At 39.0% G+C, this 20,504-nt stretch overlaps 1 protein-coding gene across 1 annotated transcript in view; it reads left to right on the top strand.

Annotated features, from left to right (window-relative positions):
* Positions 1 to 323: 323 nt before the first annotated feature.
* sll (adenosine 3'-phospho 5'-phosphosulfate transporter 1) overlaps positions 324 to 20,504 on the top strand; it is a 67,012-nt gene continuing 46,831 nt past the window's right edge. The window contains exons 1-3 of the mRNA XM_053778872.2: positions 324 to 492; positions 6,441 to 6,592; positions 16,512 to 16,717. Of these exons, the coding sequence (XP_053634847.2) occupies positions 6,448 to 6,592; positions 16,512 to 16,717 (351 nt within the window). The 5' untranslated portion in view covers positions 324 to 492; positions 6,441 to 6,447. The remainder of the gene's footprint in view (positions 493 to 6,440; positions 6,593 to 16,511; positions 16,718 to 20,504) is intronic.

Below are 20,504 nucleotides of genomic sequence, written 5' to 3'. Positions count from 1 at the left end.
TCTTTATAATTTGTGCATTTTATGGCTACGAGTCTTAAATATTCTTCTCAAACTTGATGGCGCAGGTTGATATGGAATCTGTCAGGCTTTTCTTAATCATATTTTCTTTACATAATCTGTTGGGTGGAGCTTTACAGCTTCGTTAAGCAACCGACACCAATATGGAAAAACCTTATAAATGACAGCATTTCACTTAGGCTACTTTCTTTTAAAAAAGCTTGCATAAAAAACGAAAGATTTTCATTTATAAAGTTTTCCCACTTTAAATTGTTCGAACTTGCTGGCATTAACATGCCATTGTGGTTACAATCCGACACCGGTGTTACCGGTCTACGCTGCGGCTCCTCCAACTCTCACTGCTTTTAACCCCAACAACAACAACTATACATACAAAAAAGTGCCACTTCAACAAAGTGACACGAGTACAGCAGTTAGAAGAGGAAATTTCGAAATTAATAATTTTGCGAAACTTAGAGATAGACGACGAGGAAGGTGAAGACATTACCAGACATCTAGATATAGATAGATATTTATTCAAATAAATTTATTGTGTATGAACAGCAGGTAATCATTTTTAACTGAAAATCGAGTACATATGTATGTTACTGTCGTTTCCAATACATGTTCTTCATCTCTGTTCTTAAGACATTTTGCTTATCTTTGATGTTTTTAAGTATTCAACATGCACTGGCCACAGTTGGGACTCTTCATTACCTGGAGTTTACCCGGAGAGGGTTTCGGGGGTCAACGCCCCCGCGGCCCGGTCTGAGACCAGGCCTCATGGTGGATCAGGGTCTGATCAACCAGGCTGTTACTGCTGGCCGCACGCAAGCTGACGTACGAACCACATCCATTTGGTCAGGTGCTGACTTTAGGTGCTTGTCCAGTGCCTTCTTGAAGACAGCCAGGGGTCTATTGGTAATCCCCCTTATGTATGTTGGGAGGCAATTGAACGATCTTGGGCCCCAGACACTTATTGTGTTGTCTCTCAGTGTACTCATGGCGCCCCTGCTTTTCGTCGGGGGAATGTTGCATCTGCCGAGTCTTTTGCTTTCATATGGAGTGATTTTTGCGTGCAGGTTTGGTGCCAATCCCTCCAGGAGCTTTCAAGTGTATATTATCATGTATCTCTCTCACCTGCTTTCGAGGGAATACAGATCAAGGACCTTCAACCATTCACAGTAGTTTAGGGACCTTACCGTACTTATGTGTGCCGTGAAAGTTCTTTGTACACTCTCCAGGTCTGCAATGTCGTCAGCCTTGAAGGGGACTGTTAGAGTACAGCAGTATTCCAGCCTAGAGAGCACAAGCGATTTGAAGAGAATCATGATGGGCTTGGCATCCCTAGTTTTGAAGGTTCTCATTATCCATCCTATCATTTTCCTAGCAGATGAGGTAGATACATTGTTGTGGTCTTTAAAAGTGAGATCCTCTGACATTATCACTCCCAGAAAAAACACATTACCTCTCTGCTCTGTTGTATGGTTAGAATTTGTGGTATACCCTGACACATTTTTAATTTCTTCAAGTTTTCCATATCTGAGTAGCTGAAATTTCTCCACGTTGAACTTCATATTATTTTTAGTGGCCCATTCGAAGATTTGGTTGATGTCCCCTTGGAGTCTCGCGGTGTCTTCGATGGAGGTCACTGCCATGGTGATCTGGGTGTCATCCACAAAGGAAGACACGGAACTATGGCTTACATCTCTGTCAGAAATGAGGATGAGGAATAGAATGGGAGCGAGTACTGTACTTTGTGGAACAGAGCTTTTTACCGTGGCTGTCTGGGACTTTACTCTGTTTACTATTACTCTTTGTGTTCTATTTGTCAGGAAATTGTAGATCCATCTACCAACTTTTCCTGTTATTCCTTTATCACGCATTTTGTGTGCTATTACACCATGGTCTCACTTGTCGAAAGCTTTTGCAAAGTCTGTGTATACTACATCTGTATTTTGTTTATCCTCTACAGCATCCAGGACCTTGTCATAGTGATCCAGGAGCTGGGACAGGCAGGAGCTACCTGCTCTAAACCCGTGTTGTCCAGTGTTGTGTAACTGATGGGTATCTAGGTGGTTGGCTATCTTGCTTCTTAGAACCCTCTCAAAGATCGGTCTGTAGTTCTTTGCAATTGCTTTACTGCCACCTTTGTGGAGTGGGGCTATGTCTGCTGTTTTCAGTGTGTGTGGGATGACCCGTGTCCATGCTCCCTCTCCATTAAATGCTGAAGGCACGCGATAGGGACTTCTTGCAGTTCTTGATGAACACAGAGTTCCATGAGTCTGGGCCTGGGGCAGAGTGCATGGGCATGTCATTAATTGCCTCTTCAAAATCTTGCGGAGTTATAATAATATCCAAGAGTTTTGGGATGACCAGATTTTGGGTTTCGTTCATAAAGAATTCATTTGGATTGTCATCTCTAAGAGTGGGCATTGGATCGCTGAACACTGAGTCATATTGGGACTTTAGTATCTCACTCATTTCCTGGCAATCATCTGTGTATGTCCCATCCCGCCTTAGCAGGGGCCGAATACTGGATGTTGCTTTTCCCCTTAGATTTGGCATAAGAGAAGAAGTATTTTTTTTTTTTTTCAATTTCCTTTATGGCTTTTAGTTCTTCCTGTGATTCTTGTCCTCTATAAGATTCCTTCAGCTTAAGTTTGTTATTTGCAATTTCATTGACTAATGCTTTCCTTCGTATTTCAGATATATTGACCCCACTCAGCAGCTCGGTGACTCTTCACCTTCGTCTGTATAGGGAGCATCTCTCTCTTTCTAGTTTACATCTTCTCTTTCTTTTTCTTAATGGAATGTGTCTTGAGCAGATCTCAAGAACCACAGAATTAATTTTTTCAAAGCAGATGTTCGGGTCCGTGTTGTTTAGGATATCTTCCCAGCTTGTTTTATTTAGGACATGGTTTACTTGGTCCCATTGTATGTTTTTGTTATTGAAATTGAATTTCATGAAGAGACCTTCATGACTGTGATGCTGGTCCGGAGACCTGTGCATACATGTCTGTACTTCTATTATGTTGTGACCTGAGTGAATTGTCTTTGATACAGTTATACAGTGGACCCCCGGTATTCGATATTAATCCGTTCCTGAGAGCTCATCGAATACTGATAATATCGAAAACTGAATCAATTTTCCGCATAAAAAATAATGGAAATCAAATTAATCCGTGCAAGACACCCAAAAGTATGAAAAAAAAAAAATTTACTACATGAAATATTAAGTTTAATGCAATAGAATAATTACAATAACAATAAAATAATTGACACTTACCTTTAATGAAGATCTGGTGATGGTTGATGGGATGGGAGGAGGGGAGAGGTGTTAGTGTTTAGAAGGGGAATCCCCTTCCATTAGGACTTGAGGTAGCAAGTCCTTTTCTGGGGTTACTTCCCTTCTTCTTTTAATGCCACTAGGACCAGCTTGAGAGTCACTGGACCTCTGTCGCACAACAAATCTGTCCACAGAGCTCTGTACCTCCCGTTCCTTTACGATTTGTCTAAAATGGGCCACAACATTGTCATTGTAATAGTCACCAGCATGGCTTGCAATAGCTGTGTTAGGGTGATTTTCATCCATAAAGGTTTGCACTTCAACCCACTGTGCACACATTTCCTTAATTTTTGAAGTAGGTACAATGGATTCCACAACTGGCATAGGCTTCTCAGGGTTAGCCCCAAACCCTTCAAAATCTTTCTTAATTTCCATACTAATTCTCACCCTTTTTACCACAGGGTTGGCACTAGAAGCTTTCTTGGGGCCCATGGTGACTTATTTTGCAGAAACAAGCACCAAACACAGTGATAATATGGAATGTACCGAATGTATCCTTAGATGCGCGCACACTGGCTGGCTTGTAAACACTGGCACACACGGGGCAGTTCAGGCCACACGTGGACAGGTCTCGTACGAATCGTATCGAATACCGGGTTTTCAATACCGAGGAAATTTTTTTGCGATATAATGCATCGAATACCGGATTTATCGAATACTGATGCCATTGAATACCGGGGGTCCACTGTATTACGTATCAGATCATCATTGTTAGTGAAGATGAGGTCCAGCATATTTTCTAGTCTTGTAGGCTCTACTATTTGCTGGTTTAAGGTGAATTTGTTACAGAGATTAGTAGTTCGTGTGTGTGTGAATTTTCATCTGAGTTGCCTCCCAGGGTGATCTATGCTAAAACATTCCATAGCGTCACAAAATGAATAGATATGTGGAACGTTATCCTAGGTAATCTACACTTATACTGCTATGTATGGTAATCTGTGTAACTGAATTTATGTGTACAAGAACTTGAATAAAAATACTTAACACCTACTGCCCTTGGTACTTCACCATGTCAAAAATAAATAAATAAATAAAGGGTATAAATTACACAAAATGAGATAGTGAGGCTTTTTCTGGACTTGGGTCCAGGCTGGCAAAGCTCTCGCTTCACACACGGAGGGCCCGGGTTCAATTCCCGGCGGGGTGGAAACATTTTGACACATTTCCTTACACCTGTTGTCCTGTTCATTTAGCAGCAAATAGGTACATGGGTGTTAGTCGACTGGTGTGGGTTGCATCCTGGGGGACAAGATTGAGGACCCCAATGGAAATAAAACAGACAGTCCTCGATGAGGCACTGCCTTACTTGGGTTATTGTGAGTAGCTAACCCTCCGGGGATAAAAATCCGAACGAAATCTTATCAGTCCAAGAGAACATGTATGCCAGGATGAATTAAAAAATGGAAGTGCTTAATTTTTTTTAATCAGTTTTTTGAGATTGTGTTCCTTACTGTATTGTGTACAACTCAATGAAGAAATTGTAAACAAAAAAAATTAATTGATAATAAGATATAATGTTTTTGAAATTATATTCCTTACTGTACTATGTAGAGTAACTATATGAAGTATGTAGTTGTAAAATATGAAATGACTAATGTTTATTTCTAGTGATGCAACAATGCTTAACGGAGTCTGACAAAGACCCATTATGGCCTATAATCCTGTTTTTTGGGGCTACAGTTCTCAGGATGAGCATGGGGTGCATTATAAACTAGCCTCTCAGGCAGCACAACTAACTGGCAGATAGTGTAAAGTACATTAACCACTCATTAACCACTTTACCAGCTGGTTGAGTGGTTAACACACACACTTGTGAGTTTTAAAACTTACTTGCCATGGGTTCAAGCCTCACCCATTCTGTGACTAGGTTGTGGGAGACCCAGATGTTGTGTTGAGGTCAAAAGTATTTGGCAGGTGGCATATTTAAAGGCACAAAAGATTATGGGCACTAGTATGTCTAGTATATCAGACACATTCTTGTTACCTGTGCACTAGTATATTGGTCACAATTAAGGGGTTAAGATGAGGGTTTGTAGGTTAGTAAGTTTATTCAGGTACAGGTACATATAAATACAGTTACATAAATTTTCATACATATCAACATATGTAGATTATCTAGGATAACCCAGAAAACGTCAGACAGAGTGACTTATTTCCATTCGAGTCCTTGCAATATCTTACTGTTTAAACCTTAAAAGTTAAAACATGTATGCGTTAATCCAAACATTTAAGGAAACATTTTGCCACAATTATCTTCTTCAGCCCTCGGATTGATCTTACCAGTCCTAGGACTGAGGAAGTCACTTGTGGTGAAATGTTTCCTGAATAAATGTCTTGATTAGTGCATACATGTCTTCACCTGCAACTTGTTGGTATCACCATACCAGTTTAATCAAAATGAGGGTTTACTGTTTATGATGTTATGAAGGATACACATTTGACTTTGTTGTAGAGACCCTTATGAATTTTAGGGGTATTGTATTCTAGATGATTGTTGCAGTGCAGAAGGACCCATTTGATGACTGTCGGGTAGCGTAAACACTTTCACCGGACTGTTTTCTCTGTTAGAGAATACAATGAATTCACTTTCAATATCGTCATTACTGTGACTTTAACTTTAACTGCCCCTCTTTGCTGAAAATCCCTCCTTTGACATAGCCTCCTCCAATGACTATTTTTAACAGAAACTACCCTGTTGCACCAGCTATGATGTTACTGTAATTTTACATCATCACTAACTTGCTTTCTTTGGATTATAAACCCCAGAGTGCTATTTAACCCAGGATAATCCAAGAAAGCCATGCATTGTGGTTTATTTCTGTTGAGGCCTTTTTGGTTTTCTTCCCCAAGCTGTGACTCATAACAGTTGACTAACACTTGAGTACCTATTTTTTGCATGGTGAACAGGGGATGCAGGTTTTAGGAGACATGCTCTTTTGTTATGTTGTTTTTCCTGGATAGAACCCAGGTTCTTTTAGTTGCAAACCAAATTCTCTACCACTGGGATGTGTGAGGGTAGTTCCTGTATTTCATAAAAAAAAAAACAATATTTATTGTATAAAGAATGCTTGTGTACAGTTTTATTTTTTTTCAGAAGGGAAATGTCGGAAAGTTCTTTATTCGTGGATCTGGTGAACTCTTGGTTTGGGAGTCTAACACTCAATCTCTTGTGTTACTCTACAGTATTCATTCCTGGCTACATCCTTATTCAGTATTTCAAAAAATCAAAATACATAGAAAGAGCAGGTAAGAGAATTTGTTTTTCATTTTTAGGTTATATGTAATGTAATATACTGTAGATACTTTCTTTTTTCATATGCTAGTGATTAGCTTAATTTTGCTTTTATATTCTTATTATTCAGGCATAAAAAATTTAAAAGAATTGCTAACCTCTGGCTATTACTGTGAAGATAATAGATAAGATTTTGTTCAGATTTTTAACCCCAGATAACCCATGAAAAGCAGTGCATCATTGAGGGACTGTCTGTCTTATTTCCATTGGGGTTCTCAATCTTGTCCCGCAGGATACAACCCACACCAGTCTACTAACACCCAGGTACATACTTGCTTGCTAGGTGAACGAGGACAGTAGGTGTAAGGAAACATGCTCAAGTGTCTTCACCCTTGCTGGGGATCGAACCACAGACACTGTGTGTACTGTATTTATGTGATTCACAGTAAGCAGGGGTGGATAGTATTATTTTTATTTATTTTATTATCACACTGGCCAATTCCCACCAAGGCAGGGTGGCCCGAAAAAGAAAAACTTTCACCATCATTCACTCCATCACTGTCTTGCCAGAAGGGTGCTTTACACTACAGTTTTTAAACTGCAGCATTAACACCCCTCCTTCAGAGTGCAGGCACTGTACTTCCCATCTCCAGGACTCAAGTCCGGCCTGCCGGTTTCCCTGAACCCCTTCATAAATGTTACTTTGCTCACACTCCAACAGCACGTCAAGTATTAACCCTTTCAGGGTCCGTCCCGTAGATCTACGGCTTTACGTTCAGGGTCCAAACCGTAGATCTACGCCATGAGCTCAGCTCACTCTGATAAACTGTGAGTGGTACATTTGGGCCTAGATATGAGAGAATACATCTATGTGGTATGTGTGCACCACATAAAACAGATCCTGCAGCACACTGTGCATAATGAGAGAAAAAAAATGAAATCATGATTTTTCGATTAAAACAGCAACTTTGCAGTGTTTTTTCGTATGTTTTTTATAGTTGTATTTGCGATTTCTTGGTCTCATTTGATAGAATGGAAGACATATTACAGAAATAGAGATGATTTTGATTGGTTTTAGCATTGGAAATGGCTTGAAACTGAGCTCAAAGTAGCGGAAATGTTAAATTTTTGCCGATATTCAAGAGTAAACAAACGACCTCACACGTCTAATACACATCAGCTGGTGGGTCTAATATACATTCACAAATATGGTGATGATATTTATACAATTATTACAGTATTGCATAACAGTAAATCTTCTATTTTTTGGTGTGAATAAAAATTCATTATGTGAATAAAAAATCAAAATGGAATTTATTTGTAAAGCCTCAAAACATAACTAATGAACAGAGGAAATGTTAGTTTAGTGCCAGGAATGCCTACATTGTTCATTCTGGACCCTATTTTGAAATTGGAATATTTTGAACTTTGTGTTAAATTGGCCAAATTAACAATTTCCGATCACATTATTTTGTAGTTGAAACAGTTGACTTGGCGATTTCTTGTGCTCAGTCGATAGAATAGAAGTAATACTAGTGAAATAGCTAAGAATTTGGTTGATTGGAATAATGTAATTGGCCTAAAATGGGAGTCAAAGTCGGCAAAATCGCCGATTCGTAAATATCGCTGACACATCAAAATTCGCGAGAGCATAATTTCGTCAATTTTCCACCAATTTTCGTACTTTTTGTTTTATTACCTTCACAAAAATATTCTCTACGATTTCATAAGAAAAAATAACAAATTTTTTTTTTGAAATATCTTGGACACTGGTGCGTGACTCCAGATTTGGGCCTTGGACCCTGAAAGGGTTAAAAACCATTTGTCTCCATTCACTCCTATCAAACACGCTCACGCATGCCTGCTGGAAGTATTAACTATTATAGTATTAAGACTGAATTATTGTAAACAGGTGGACATAAACTATTGAGTGTTTGGTGTTTGTATTCGTTTATGAAAGAAAGAGAGATATCTTAATATTAACAGAGTGCTAGTAGCCACCTGCTCATTGATGAGCACCTGGAAGGATTAGGGTATCAGTGACAGCTAGAACATGAGTGGGAATGTCACATAAAATGATTGAGGAAGCTTTTATTCAAAGGCTTTTTTCCATGTAATTCAAAAAAGCAGAAGTTGTATAAGCAGAGCTCTATTACTGATTTTGACTCATTCATTATTATTTTTTTTTTTTTTTCAACAAGTCGGCCGTCTCCCACCGAGGCAGGGTGACCCAAAAAAGAAAGATAATCCCCAAAAAGAAAATACTTTCATCATCATTCAACACTTTCACCACACTCACACATTATCACTGTTTTTGCAGAGGTGCTCAGAATACAACAGTTTAGAAGACTTAATTAAGACTTAATTAAGCTAAAACTTGTTATGCCTAATAATCCATGTAGTGATAAAATTAGGCTTATAAACATTTTGTTAATTTATCCATGTTTTGAATGACATCCAATGGCTTGTTTTTAGTTAACGAGTCTTGTATCAAGTCAAAACAGAATGGGCTCACAGCCAAAGTTAGTTGGTGCCAAAGCAAAGTTACAATTAAGGGTGGAGGAAAGGAGAAAAAAGAAATAGGGAGATATATACTTTATTATCAGTTTCATAACATGTGCACGTCAACTCAGACAGGCTCTTGGTTGGTAGTGGAGGGAGAAGGAAGAGTAAAAACAGGCAGATTATGATTGAATTTTGGTTTTGTTTTTATCATTTTTTGACCAAATTCATTTCCTTATGGTATATAACTATGTGATATGCCCATAACTTTTTGATAAAAATAAGATGAGCAATATGAAATATTTTTTCTTCTGGCACTAGGTTTAAATATAGGGAGTACATTTGCATTTAGGATTTTTCTCATTATTTTTGCTGTTTTTTTTTTTTTTTTTGTATATGATTATTTGGTGCGTGTACTTTCATGGTAAAAGACACCAATAATGGATGATGTATATCAGGAAGATGTACAACTAAGTAAGCACAGAATGAGATGCATTATAATGTTTCAACTTATGAGTCTTTCATAACACAGAACCTTTTCTCCTATAGAAATTAATACTACAAAGAATGATTATGTGTCACACATTTGTAACTACAGAGAGACTCGTAAAGTAATGATTTTTCACTGTCCTTTGAACCTTGTTTGTCAGTGCACAACATTGTAACTTGGATGTTCATAAGTCAAGAACTCCTGTACTGGTCATCATTTGTAGACTTGACTAGTTGAGTCAAAGGTAGCTTGGCTGGTCAACGTGTGTGAAGGTTTTAGACAATATAATTTTTTTTTTTTGGGGGGGGGGGATTTAGAAAAGGCATATGATAGAGTGGATAGGGGAGTAATGTGGCAGATGTTGCAAGTAGTATATGGAATAGGTAGTAAGTTACTAAATGCTGTAAAGAGGATAGTGAGGCTCAGGTTAGGGTGTGTAGAAGAGAGGGAGATTACTTCCTGGTAAAAGTAGGTCTTAAACAGGGATGTGTAATGTCACCATTGTTGTTTAATATATTTATAGATGGGGTTGTAAAAGAAGTAAATGCTAGGGTGTTGGGGAGAGGGGTGGGATTAAATTATGGGGAATTAAATACAAAATGGAAGTTGATATAGTTACTTTTTGCTGATGATACTGTGCTTATGGGAGATTCTAAAGAAAAGTTAAAAAGGTTAATGGACGAGTTTGGGAGAGTGTGTCAAGGTAGAAAGTTGAAAGTGAACATAGAGAAGAGTAAGGTGATGAGGGTATCAAATGATTTAGATAGAGAAAAATTGGATATCAATTTGGAGAGAAGGAGTATAGAAGTGAATGTTTTCAGATATTTGCGAGTTGAGGAGTCAGCAGATGAGTTTATGAAGGATAAGGTAGTAGGTTGGTAGACAGCAACCACCCAGGGAGGTACTACCGTCCTGCCAAGTGAGTGTAAAACGAAAGCCTGTGATTGTTTTACATGCTGGTAGGATTGCTGATGTCTTTTGTCTGTCTCATAAATATGCAAGATTACAGGCATGTCTTGCTACTTCTACTTACACTTAGGTCACACTACACATACATATACACATTTATTCATACACACTCATCTGAGTTTTCTTTGATTTTATCTTAATAGTTCTTGGTCTTATTAATTTTCCTTTTATATCCATGGGGAAGTGGAATAAGAATCTTTCCTCCGTAAGCCATGCGTGTTGTAAAAGTCAACTAAAATGCCGGGAACAATGGGCTAGTAACCCCTTTTCCTGTAAAGATTACTAAAAAGAATAAGAAGAAGAAAATTGTCAAAGTGGGAAGTCTGAATGTGCGTGGATGTTGTGCAGATGATAAGAAAGAGATGATTGTGGATGTTATGAATGAGAAGAAGCTGGATGTCCTGGCTTTAAGTGAAACAAAGCTAAAGGGGGTGGGAGAGTTTCAGTGGAGAGGAATAAATGGGATTAGGTCAGGGGTTTCAAATAGAGTTAGAGCTAAAGAAGGAGTTGCAATAATGTTGAAGGATAAGCTATGGCAGGAAAAGAGGGACTATAAATGTATTAATTCAAGGATTATGTGGAGTAAAATAAAGATTGGATGTGAAAAGTGGGTTATAATAAGCGTGTATGCACCTGGAGAAGAGAGAAGTGTAGAGGAGAGAGAGAGATTTTGGGAAATGTTGAGTGAATGCGTGGGGAGTTTTGAATCAAGTGTGAGAGTAATGGTGGTTGGGGATTTCAATGCTAAAGTGGGTAAAAATGTTATGGAGGGAGTAGTAGGTAAATTTGGGGTGCCAGGGGTAAATGTAAATGGGGAGCCTTTAATTGAGCTATGTGTAGAAAGAAATTTGGTAATAAGTAATACATATTTTATGAAAAAGAGGATAAATAAATATACAAGGTATGATGTAGCACGTAATGAAAGTAGTTTATTAGATTATGTATTGGTGGATAAAAGGTTGATGGGTAGGCTCCAGGATGTACATGTTTATAGAGGGGCAACTGATATATCGGATCATTATTTAGTTGTAGCTACAGTTAGAGTAAGAGGTAGATGGGAAAAGAGGAAGGTGGCAACAACAAGTAAGAGGGAGGTGAAAGTGTATAAACTAAGGGAGGAGGAAGTTCGGGTGAGATATAAGCGACTATTGGCAGAAAGGTGGGATAGTGCAAAGATGAGTAATGGGGGGGTTGAAGAGGGTTGGAATAGTTTTAAAAATGCAGTATTAGAATGTGGGGCAGAAGTTTGTGGTTATAGGAGGGTGGGTGCAGGAGGAAAGAGGAGTGATTGGTGGAATGATGAAGTAAAGGGTGTGATAAAAGAGAAAAAGGTAGCTTATGAGAGGTTTTTACAAAGCAGAAGTGTTATAAGAAGAGCAGAATATATGGAGAGTAAAAGAAAGGTAAAGAGAGTGGTGAGAGAGTGCAAAAGGAGAGCAGATGATAGAGTGGGAGAGGCACTGTCAAGAAATTTTAATGAAAATAAGAAAAAATTTTGGAGTGAGTTAAACAAGTTAAGAAAGCCAAGGGAAAATATGGATTTGTCAGTTAAAAACAGAGTAGGGGAGTTAGTAGATGGGGAGATGGAGGTATTAGGTAGATGGCGAGAATATTTTGAGGAACTTTTAAATGTTAAGGAAGAAACAGAGGCAGTAATTTCATGCACTGGTCAGGGAGGTATACTATCTTTTAGGAGTGAAGAAGAGCAGAATGTAAGTGTGGGGGAGGTACGTGAGGCATTACGTAAAATGAAAGGGGGTAAAGCAGCTGGTACTGATGGGATCATGACAGAAATGTTAAAAGCAGGGGGGGATATAGTGTTGGAGTGGTTGGTACTTTTGTTCAATAAATGTATGAAAGAGGGGAAGGTACCTAGGGATTGGCGGAGAGCATGTATAGTCCCTTTATATAAAGGGAAAGGGGACAAAAGAGATTGTAAAAATTATAGAGGAATAAGCTTACTGAGTATACCAGGAAAAGTGTACGGTAGGGTTATAATTGAAAGAATTAGAGGTAAGACAGAATGTAGGATTGCGGATGAGCAAGGAGGTTTCAGAGTGGGTAGGGGATGTGTAGATCAAGTGTTTACATTGAAGCATATATGTGAACAGTATTTAGATAAAGGTAGGGAAGTTTTTATTGCATTTATGGATTTAGAAAAGGCATATGATAGAGTGGATAGAGGAGCAATGTGGCAGATGTTGCAAGTATATGGAATAGGTGGTAAGTTATTAAATGCTGTAAAGAGTTTTTATGAAGATAGTGAGGCTCAGGTTAGGGTGTGTAGAAGAGAGGGAGACTATTTCCCGGTAAAAGTAGGTCTTAGACAGGGATGTGTAATGTCACCATGGTTGTTTAATATATTTATAGATGGGGTTGTTAAGGAAGTAAATGCTAGGGTGTTTGGGAGAGGGGTGGGATTAAATTATGGGGAATCAAATTCAAAATGGGAATTGACACAGTTACTTTTTGCTGATGATACTGTGCTTATGGGAGATTCTAAAGAAAAATTGCAAAGGTTAGTGGATGAGTTTGGGAGTGTGTGTAAAGGTAGAAAGTTGAAAGTGAACATAGAAAAGAGTAAGGTGATGAGGGTGTCAAATGATTTAGATAAAGAAAAATTGGATATCAAATTGGGGAGGAGGAGTATGGAAGAAGTGAATGTTTTCAGATACTTGGGAGTTGACGTGTCGGCGGATGGATTTATGAAGGATGAGGTTAATCATAGAATTGATGAGGGAAAAAAGGTGAGTGGTGCGTTGAGGTATATGTGGAGTCAAAAAATGTTATCTATGGAGGCAAAGAAGGGAATGTATGAAAGTATAGTAGTACCAACACTCTTATATGGGTGTGAAGCTTGGGTGGTAAATGCAGCAGCGAGGAGACGGTTGGAGGCAGTGGAGATGTCCTGTTTAAGGGCAATGTGTGGTGTAAATATTATGCAGAAAATTCGGAGTGTGGAAATTAGGAGAAGGTGTGGAGTTAATAAAAGTATTAGTCAGAGGGCAGAAGAGGGGTTGTTGAGGTGGTTTGGTCATTTAGAGAGAATGGATCAAAGTAGAATGACATGGAAAGCATATAAATCTATAGGGGAAGGAAGGCGGGGTAGGGGTCGTCCTCGAAAGGGTTGGAGAGAGGGGGTAAAGGAGGTTTTGTGGGTAAGGGGCTTGGACTTCCAGCAAGCGTGCGTGAGCGTGTTAGATAGGAGTGAATGGAGACGAATGGTACTTGGGACCTGACGATCTGTTGGAGTGTGAGCAGGGTAATATTTAGTGAAGGGATTCAGGGAAACCGGTTATTTTCATATAGTCGGACTTGAGTCCTGGAAATGGGAAGTACAATGCCTGCACTTTAAAGGAGGGGTTTTGGGATATTGGCAGTTTGGAGGGATATGTTTGTGTATCTTTATATGTGTATGCTTCTAGACTGTTGTATTCTGAGCACCTCTGCAAAAACAGTGATAATGTGCGAGTGTGGTGAAAGTGTTGAATGATGATGAAAGTATTTTCTTTTTGGGGATTTTCTTTCTTTTTTTGGGTCACCCTGCCTCGGTGGGAGACGGCCGACTTGTTGAAAAAAAAAAAAAAAAAAAAAAAAAAAAAAGGTTAACCATAGCATTGATGAAGGAAAAAAGGCGAGTGGTGCATTGAGGTATCTGTGGAGACAAAAAAACATTATTTATGGAGGCAAAGAAGGGAATGTATGAAAGTATAGTGGTACCAACACTTATGTGGGTGTGAAGCTTGGGTTGTAAATGCTGCAGTTAGGAGGTGGTTGGAGGCAGTGATGTCCTGTCTAAGGGCAATGTGTGGTGTAAATATTATGTAGAGAACTCAGAGTGTGGAAATTAGGAGAAGGTGTGGAGTTAATAAAAGTATAAGTCAGAGGGCTGAAGAGGGGTTGTTGAGGTGGTTTGGTCATTTAGAGAGAATAGATCAAAGTAGAATGACATGGAGAACGTATAAATCTGTAGGGGAAGGAAGGTGGGGTAGGGTTCGTCCTCGAAAAGGTTGGAGGGAGGGGGTAAAGGAGGTTTTGTGGGCGAGGGGCTTGGACTTCTAGCAAGCGTGCGTGAGTGTATTAGATAGGAATGAATGGAAACAAATGATTTTTGGGACCTGACGAGCTGTTGGAGTGTGAGCAGGGTAATATTTAGTGAAGGGATTCAGGAAAACCGGTTATTTTTTATATAGCCAGACTTGAGTACTGTACTGGAAATGGGAAGTACAATGCCTGCACTTTAAAGGAGGGGTTTTGGGATATTGGCAGTTTGGAGGGATATGTTATATATCTTTATGTATATTTCTAAACTGTTGTATCTGGGCACCTCTGCAAAAACAGTGATTATGTGTGAGTGAAGTGAAAATGTTGAATGATGACGAAAGTATTTTCTTTGTGGGGGATTTTCTTTCTTTTTGGGTCACCCTGCCTCGGTGGGAGATGGCCGACTTGTTGAATAAAAAAAAATTGTTTTTTTGTTTTTGTCTCTTTGTCTAATTATCTGACTTGACAAGGATCAATGTTAAATGAAATAAAAGTTGGGGAAGGGAGAAGATAGGCTTGACTTGTAAGGGCAGTACTACAGAAGATGATAATCCATTAATCCTCTGTTGAAAAAATTTCTTATTAAAGGTGTTTGAATAATGCAATACAATGTGTATTACAAGAAGTTCTTACGTATGTATTCTTGTTTCTCAGAAATTAGTGTTTTTTTATTTTAAGTTCTTAACCCTTTGAGGGTTTCGGCCGTACTAGTACAGCTTACGACCCAGGGTTTTTGACGTACTACTAGTACGCCTAAATTCTAGCGCCCTCAAATCTAGTGGGAGAAAGCTGGTAGACCTACATATGAAAGAATGGGTCTATGTGGTCAGTGTGCACAGTATAAAAAAAATCCTGCAGCACACAGTGCATAATGAGAAAAAAAAAAACTTTGACTGTTTTTTTGGAATAAAACAGCGACTTTGCACTGTATTTTTGTATGGTATTTATTGTTGTATTCTAGTTTTGTTGGTCTCATTTTATAGAATGGAAGACTTATTACAGAAATTGAGATGATTTTGACTGGTTTTACAATGAAAAGTACCTTGAAATTGAGCTCAAAGTAGCAGAAATGTTCGATTTTTACCAAAGTTCAAATGTAAACAAATCATGCCAAGCGTCCAACACGTCAACTGGCAAGTCTAATATTCTTTTGCAAGTGCACCAATATTATTTATACCATTTTTTACACTAATGCAGTAGTCTGCATAACAGTAAATCTTCTATTTTTTGTGAGAATAAAAATTCAAAGTGGAAAGCAAAAGAATGTAAGAGGGGCCTTGAGACGTGACTAATGAACAGAGGAAATGTCATTTTAGTGCCAGGAATGTCTTTCTTGTTTATTCTGGACCCTATTTGGAAATTGGCATTTTTTGAAATTTGTGTGAAATTGGCAAAATTGCTAAATTCTGACCACTGTACTGGATAGTTGAAATTGATAAATGAGTGGTTTCTTGCACTCATTCGATAGAAAAAATGAAGTTCTAGCGAAATATTCATGTTTTTTGTCGACTAGTACAGTGGAATTGGCCAAAAATGGGGCTCAAAGTGAGCAAAATCGCCGATGCGTAAACATCGCCAAGACCGCTAACATCGCGAGAGCATAATTCCGTAAGTTTTCCATCAAATTTCAAACTTTGATCGGGAAAAGATTCTCTGTTTTTTCATAAGAGAATTTTTTTTTTTTTAAATTTGGCCGACCTTGAGAATGAGTCTTGGAGAGGGCCTGTCGACCCTCAAAGGGTTAAAGATTTCAGGCAATTGAAATACATTTTTTAATGTACATATATTGGGAACCTTAGCAGCTCAAGTAATGAGATGATTTGAGTTATTGTGTATAATCTTGTTTGAAGATCCATCATTTACTGCCATAGTTTGTTGATATGACCAACTAAACTATCCTAACTGATGTATCAAATTTTATCTTACAGGTTCTGGCCTCATTTCCAAACTCATTACATCTTGTGTTTATGGTCAAAATTATGAAAAATTAATGACAACAGATTTAGCTTCATCAAAAACACTTCCAGCAGAGAGAAGCACAACTTACAGATGTTTCCAGATAGCCTTCTGCTTTGTGGGTCTTCAGGCATCGTATCTTACGTGGGGTGTTTTGCAAGAAAAAATTATGACAAAGGTAAGATGAGATGTTTCTGTAATGTAATTACATACCTCCGAGTAATTATTTTAATTTGCTCAACATTTTTATAGTTTTTTTAATTACCTGTTTATAATTGCCAACTATATTAGTATGCTATATTAACTCATAGCTCAGTTGCTAGTGCTGTCAGCTCACACATGGAGGTCCATGATTCGATTCCTGGTACGGGTGGAAATATTAGGATGCGTTTCCTTAAGACATCTGCTGTCCCTGTTCACTGACACCTGCTGTCCCTGTTCACCGACACCTGCTGTCCCTGTTCGCCCACACCTGCTGTCCCTGTTTGCCTAGCAGTAGATAGGCACTTGGGTGTTAGCCTTCTGGTGTGGGTTGCATCCTGGGGACAAAATAGCTCTAATTTGAACATTAAAATGGTATAAAATACCGACAGGTTGTTAGGTAAGACACATATGCAACAGTTAGGTATCTTTATTGTGAAACGTTTCGCCTACACAGTAGGCTTCTTCAGTCAAGTACAGAAAAGTTGATAGAAGCAGAAGATACTTGAAGACGATGTAATCAGTCCATCACCCTTAAAGTTTTGAGGTGGTCAGTCCCTCAGTCTGGAGAAGAGCATTGTTCCATAGTATGAAGCAATGTGGAGAAGAAGTGACAGGATGGAGCTTTTTATAGCGCCAAGAGGTGAGACGTAGGCCACTAGGAGAGGTAAGAACTCAGATGTTGAGAGGTCAGGTCCCTCTCAAATCCAGCCCCTCTCACTAGTGGAAGTTGTCGAAGTTGATTGCAGGTCTGTACCAAGATACCCTTGTGTTGCAGTGTCTGACAGATTGAACATTAAAATGGTATAAAATACCGACAGGTTGTTAGGTAAGAGAGGCGTAATAGTTAACAGTTGAGTGTTGCTGAATTGGCTAATTTCGCCTATTATTGAGTAGGCTTGTTCCAATCAAGTACAGAAAGGTTGATAGAAGCAGAAGATACTTGAAGGCCTTTATGTAATCAAGTCCACTCTTTGTTTAAGTGAGTGGCCATCAAGTTCCCTCAATCTAGAAGGACCATAGTTCCATGAGTCAGCAGGAGCAAATATGGAAAAGTGACAGGATTGGAAGCTTTTTCTATAAGCTCCAAGAGGTGGGCCGTAGGCCACTAGGTGAGTAAAAAGAACTCCAGATGCTTGAGGGTCAGGTCCCTCTCATCCAGCCCTTCTTCACTAAGTTGGAAGTTGTGCTGTTGATTACGAGTCTGTTCAGGCCAAGCATAGCCCTTGTGGTTGCAGTGTTCTGATAGATTAGAACATGCCTGAAATGCTCTGCATAATATGGGGCTTTCTATATCGTACATGTCATTGCTGTCAGCCAGGTCTGTATAAGTTGAGCATGTACTTGTAGAAGTAGATTATTATTATTATCTTCCTCTCTGGGTACTGAGTGTGGTTATCATCTCTCCTCTCTTCTTCTTTTAGCAACGTCATTTCTAAAGCTTTTAGCTGTTTTTCATAGGTCATTTATTTTAATTCCTGATTCATTTTGATTCACATTGACTTTTAATCTTTTCTTTGTTTCTTCAGGTACAGAAACCACACAGCCACAATATTCTGAGTTTGCCACCAGTGTCTAGGATTTGTTAGTACATATATTGCTATTATGTGGTGTACATTGTCATCTTTGAATTCTGTCATTCATCTATCACTTCATTTACTCACTTTATCCAAGTCTTAGCACAGGTATTTACAGTAACTTTATTACTTATTTTCCATTGGACCTTAGCAGCATCCACGACTGTTCATATACACTGTAGTTTTTTATTCCTTCTGGCAAATCATTTATACACTGTTAATTGAAAATATTATCAGGGCAAGTACTGATCTTGGAAACACCCTGCTGGTGGCACTGCTCTCTTTAAGTGCACATGGAAAGAGTGATGAGTATTTATTGCTCTTGTTTATTGCTTTATACCCATGATGATGATGATGATGATGATGATATACTTCCACCATTTCTTAAACTTATCCCTTGGTAGTTTTAAAAAGAGAATGGACAAATATATGAGTGGGAGGGGCTGGGTTAGATTGGTGTTATGGGTATGGGAGTAAATTCCTGGGTAGTTTTGGGAATGGGTGGTTTGGTAAGGACCTGCCTTGTATTTGCCAGTAGGCCTTCTGCAGTGTTCCTCCATTATTATGTTCTTATTATGAAGCTAACACATTACTCCTTAATTAAAGAGGAACAACAAGTGAGACTTATTCAAGAGTTGCCTTTAGGAACATGTGCCCAGTCATTTTTGGCTTCAACAAACTTGTCAGAAAAGCTGGAAAATGTTTTCTGGAAAACGTGCATTCTTTACTCTAGGACAAAGTGAATTGGGCTTCCATAGAAATTAAAAATGCATTTGCTAAACTAGGGATTCCCAACCATTGCCAGGGATGTGTGATGTCACCATGGTTGTTCAATATATTTATAGATGGGGTTGTAAGAGAAGTGAATGCAAGGGTCTTGGCAAGAGGTGTGGAGTTAAAAGATAAAGAATCAAACACAAAATGGGAGTTATTACAGTTGCTCTTTGCTGATGACACTGTCCTTTTAGGAGATTCTGAAGAGAAGTTGCAGAGGTTGGTGGATGAATTTGGTAGGGTATATAAAAGAAGAAAATTAAAAGTGAATATAGGAAAGAGTAAGGTTATGAGGATAACAAAACGATAGGGTGACGAAAGATTGGATATCAGATTGGAGGGAGAGAGTATGGAGGAGGTGAATGTATTCAAATATTTAGGAATGTATGTGTCAGCAGATGGGTCTATGAAAGATGAGGTGAATCATAGAATTGACAGGGATAAAAAGGTGAGTGGTGCACTGAGGAGTCTGTAGAGACAAAGAACTTTGTCCATGGAAGCAAATAGGAGAATATATGAGAGTATAATTATACCAACGCTCTTATATGGGTGTGAAGCATGGGTGATGAATGTTGCAGCGAGGAGAAGGCTGGAGGCAGTGGAGATGTCATGTCTGAGGGCAGTGTGTGGTGTGAATATAATGCAGAGAATTCGTAGTTTGGAAGTTAGGAGGAGGTGCGGGATTACCAAAACTGTTGTCCAGAGGGCTGAGGAAGGGTTGTTGAGGTGGTTCGGACATGTAGAGAGAATGGAGCGAAACAGAATGACTTCAAGAGTGTATCAGTCTGTAGTGGAAGGAAGGCGGGGTAGGGGTCGGCCTAGGAAAGGTTGGAGAGAGGGGGTAAAGGAGGTTTTGTGTGCGAGGGGCTTGGACTTCCAGCAGGTATGCATGAGCGTGTTTGATAGGAGAGAATGGAGACAAATGGTTTTTAATACTTGACGTGCTGTTGGAGTGTGAGCAAAGTAACATTAATGAAGGGGTTCAGGGAAACCGGCAGGCCGGACTTGAGTCCTGGAGATGGGAAGTACAGTGCCTGCACTCTGAAGGAGGGGTGTTAATGTTGCAGTTTAAAAACTGTAGTGTAAAGCACCCTTCTGGCAAGACAGTGATGGAGTGAATGATGGTGAAAGTTTTTCTTTTTCGGGCCACCCTGCCTTGGTGGGAATCGGCCAGTGTGATAATAAAATAAAATAATAATTATACCAATGCTCTTATATGGGCACGAAGCATGGGTGGTGAATGTTGCAACAAAAAGAAGGCAGGAGGCAGTGGAGATGTTGTATCTGAGGGCTATGTGTGGTGTGAACATAATGCAGAGATTTCTAGTTTAGAAATTAGGAGGAGGTGCAGAATTACCAAAACTACTATCCAGAGGGCTGAGGAGGGATTGTTGAGGTGGTGTAGACATGAGG

Source organism: Cherax quadricarinatus, chromosome 32 (genome assembly GCF_038502225.1).
Source record: "Cherax quadricarinatus isolate ZL_2023a chromosome 32, ASM3850222v1, whole genome shotgun sequence".
NCBI classification, from domain to species: Eukaryota; Metazoa; Arthropoda; class Malacostraca; order Decapoda; family Parastacidae; genus Cherax; species Cherax quadricarinatus.
The sequence above is the reverse complement of the archived record's forward strand: the minus strand, read 5'-3'. Positions and strand labels throughout refer to the sequence as shown.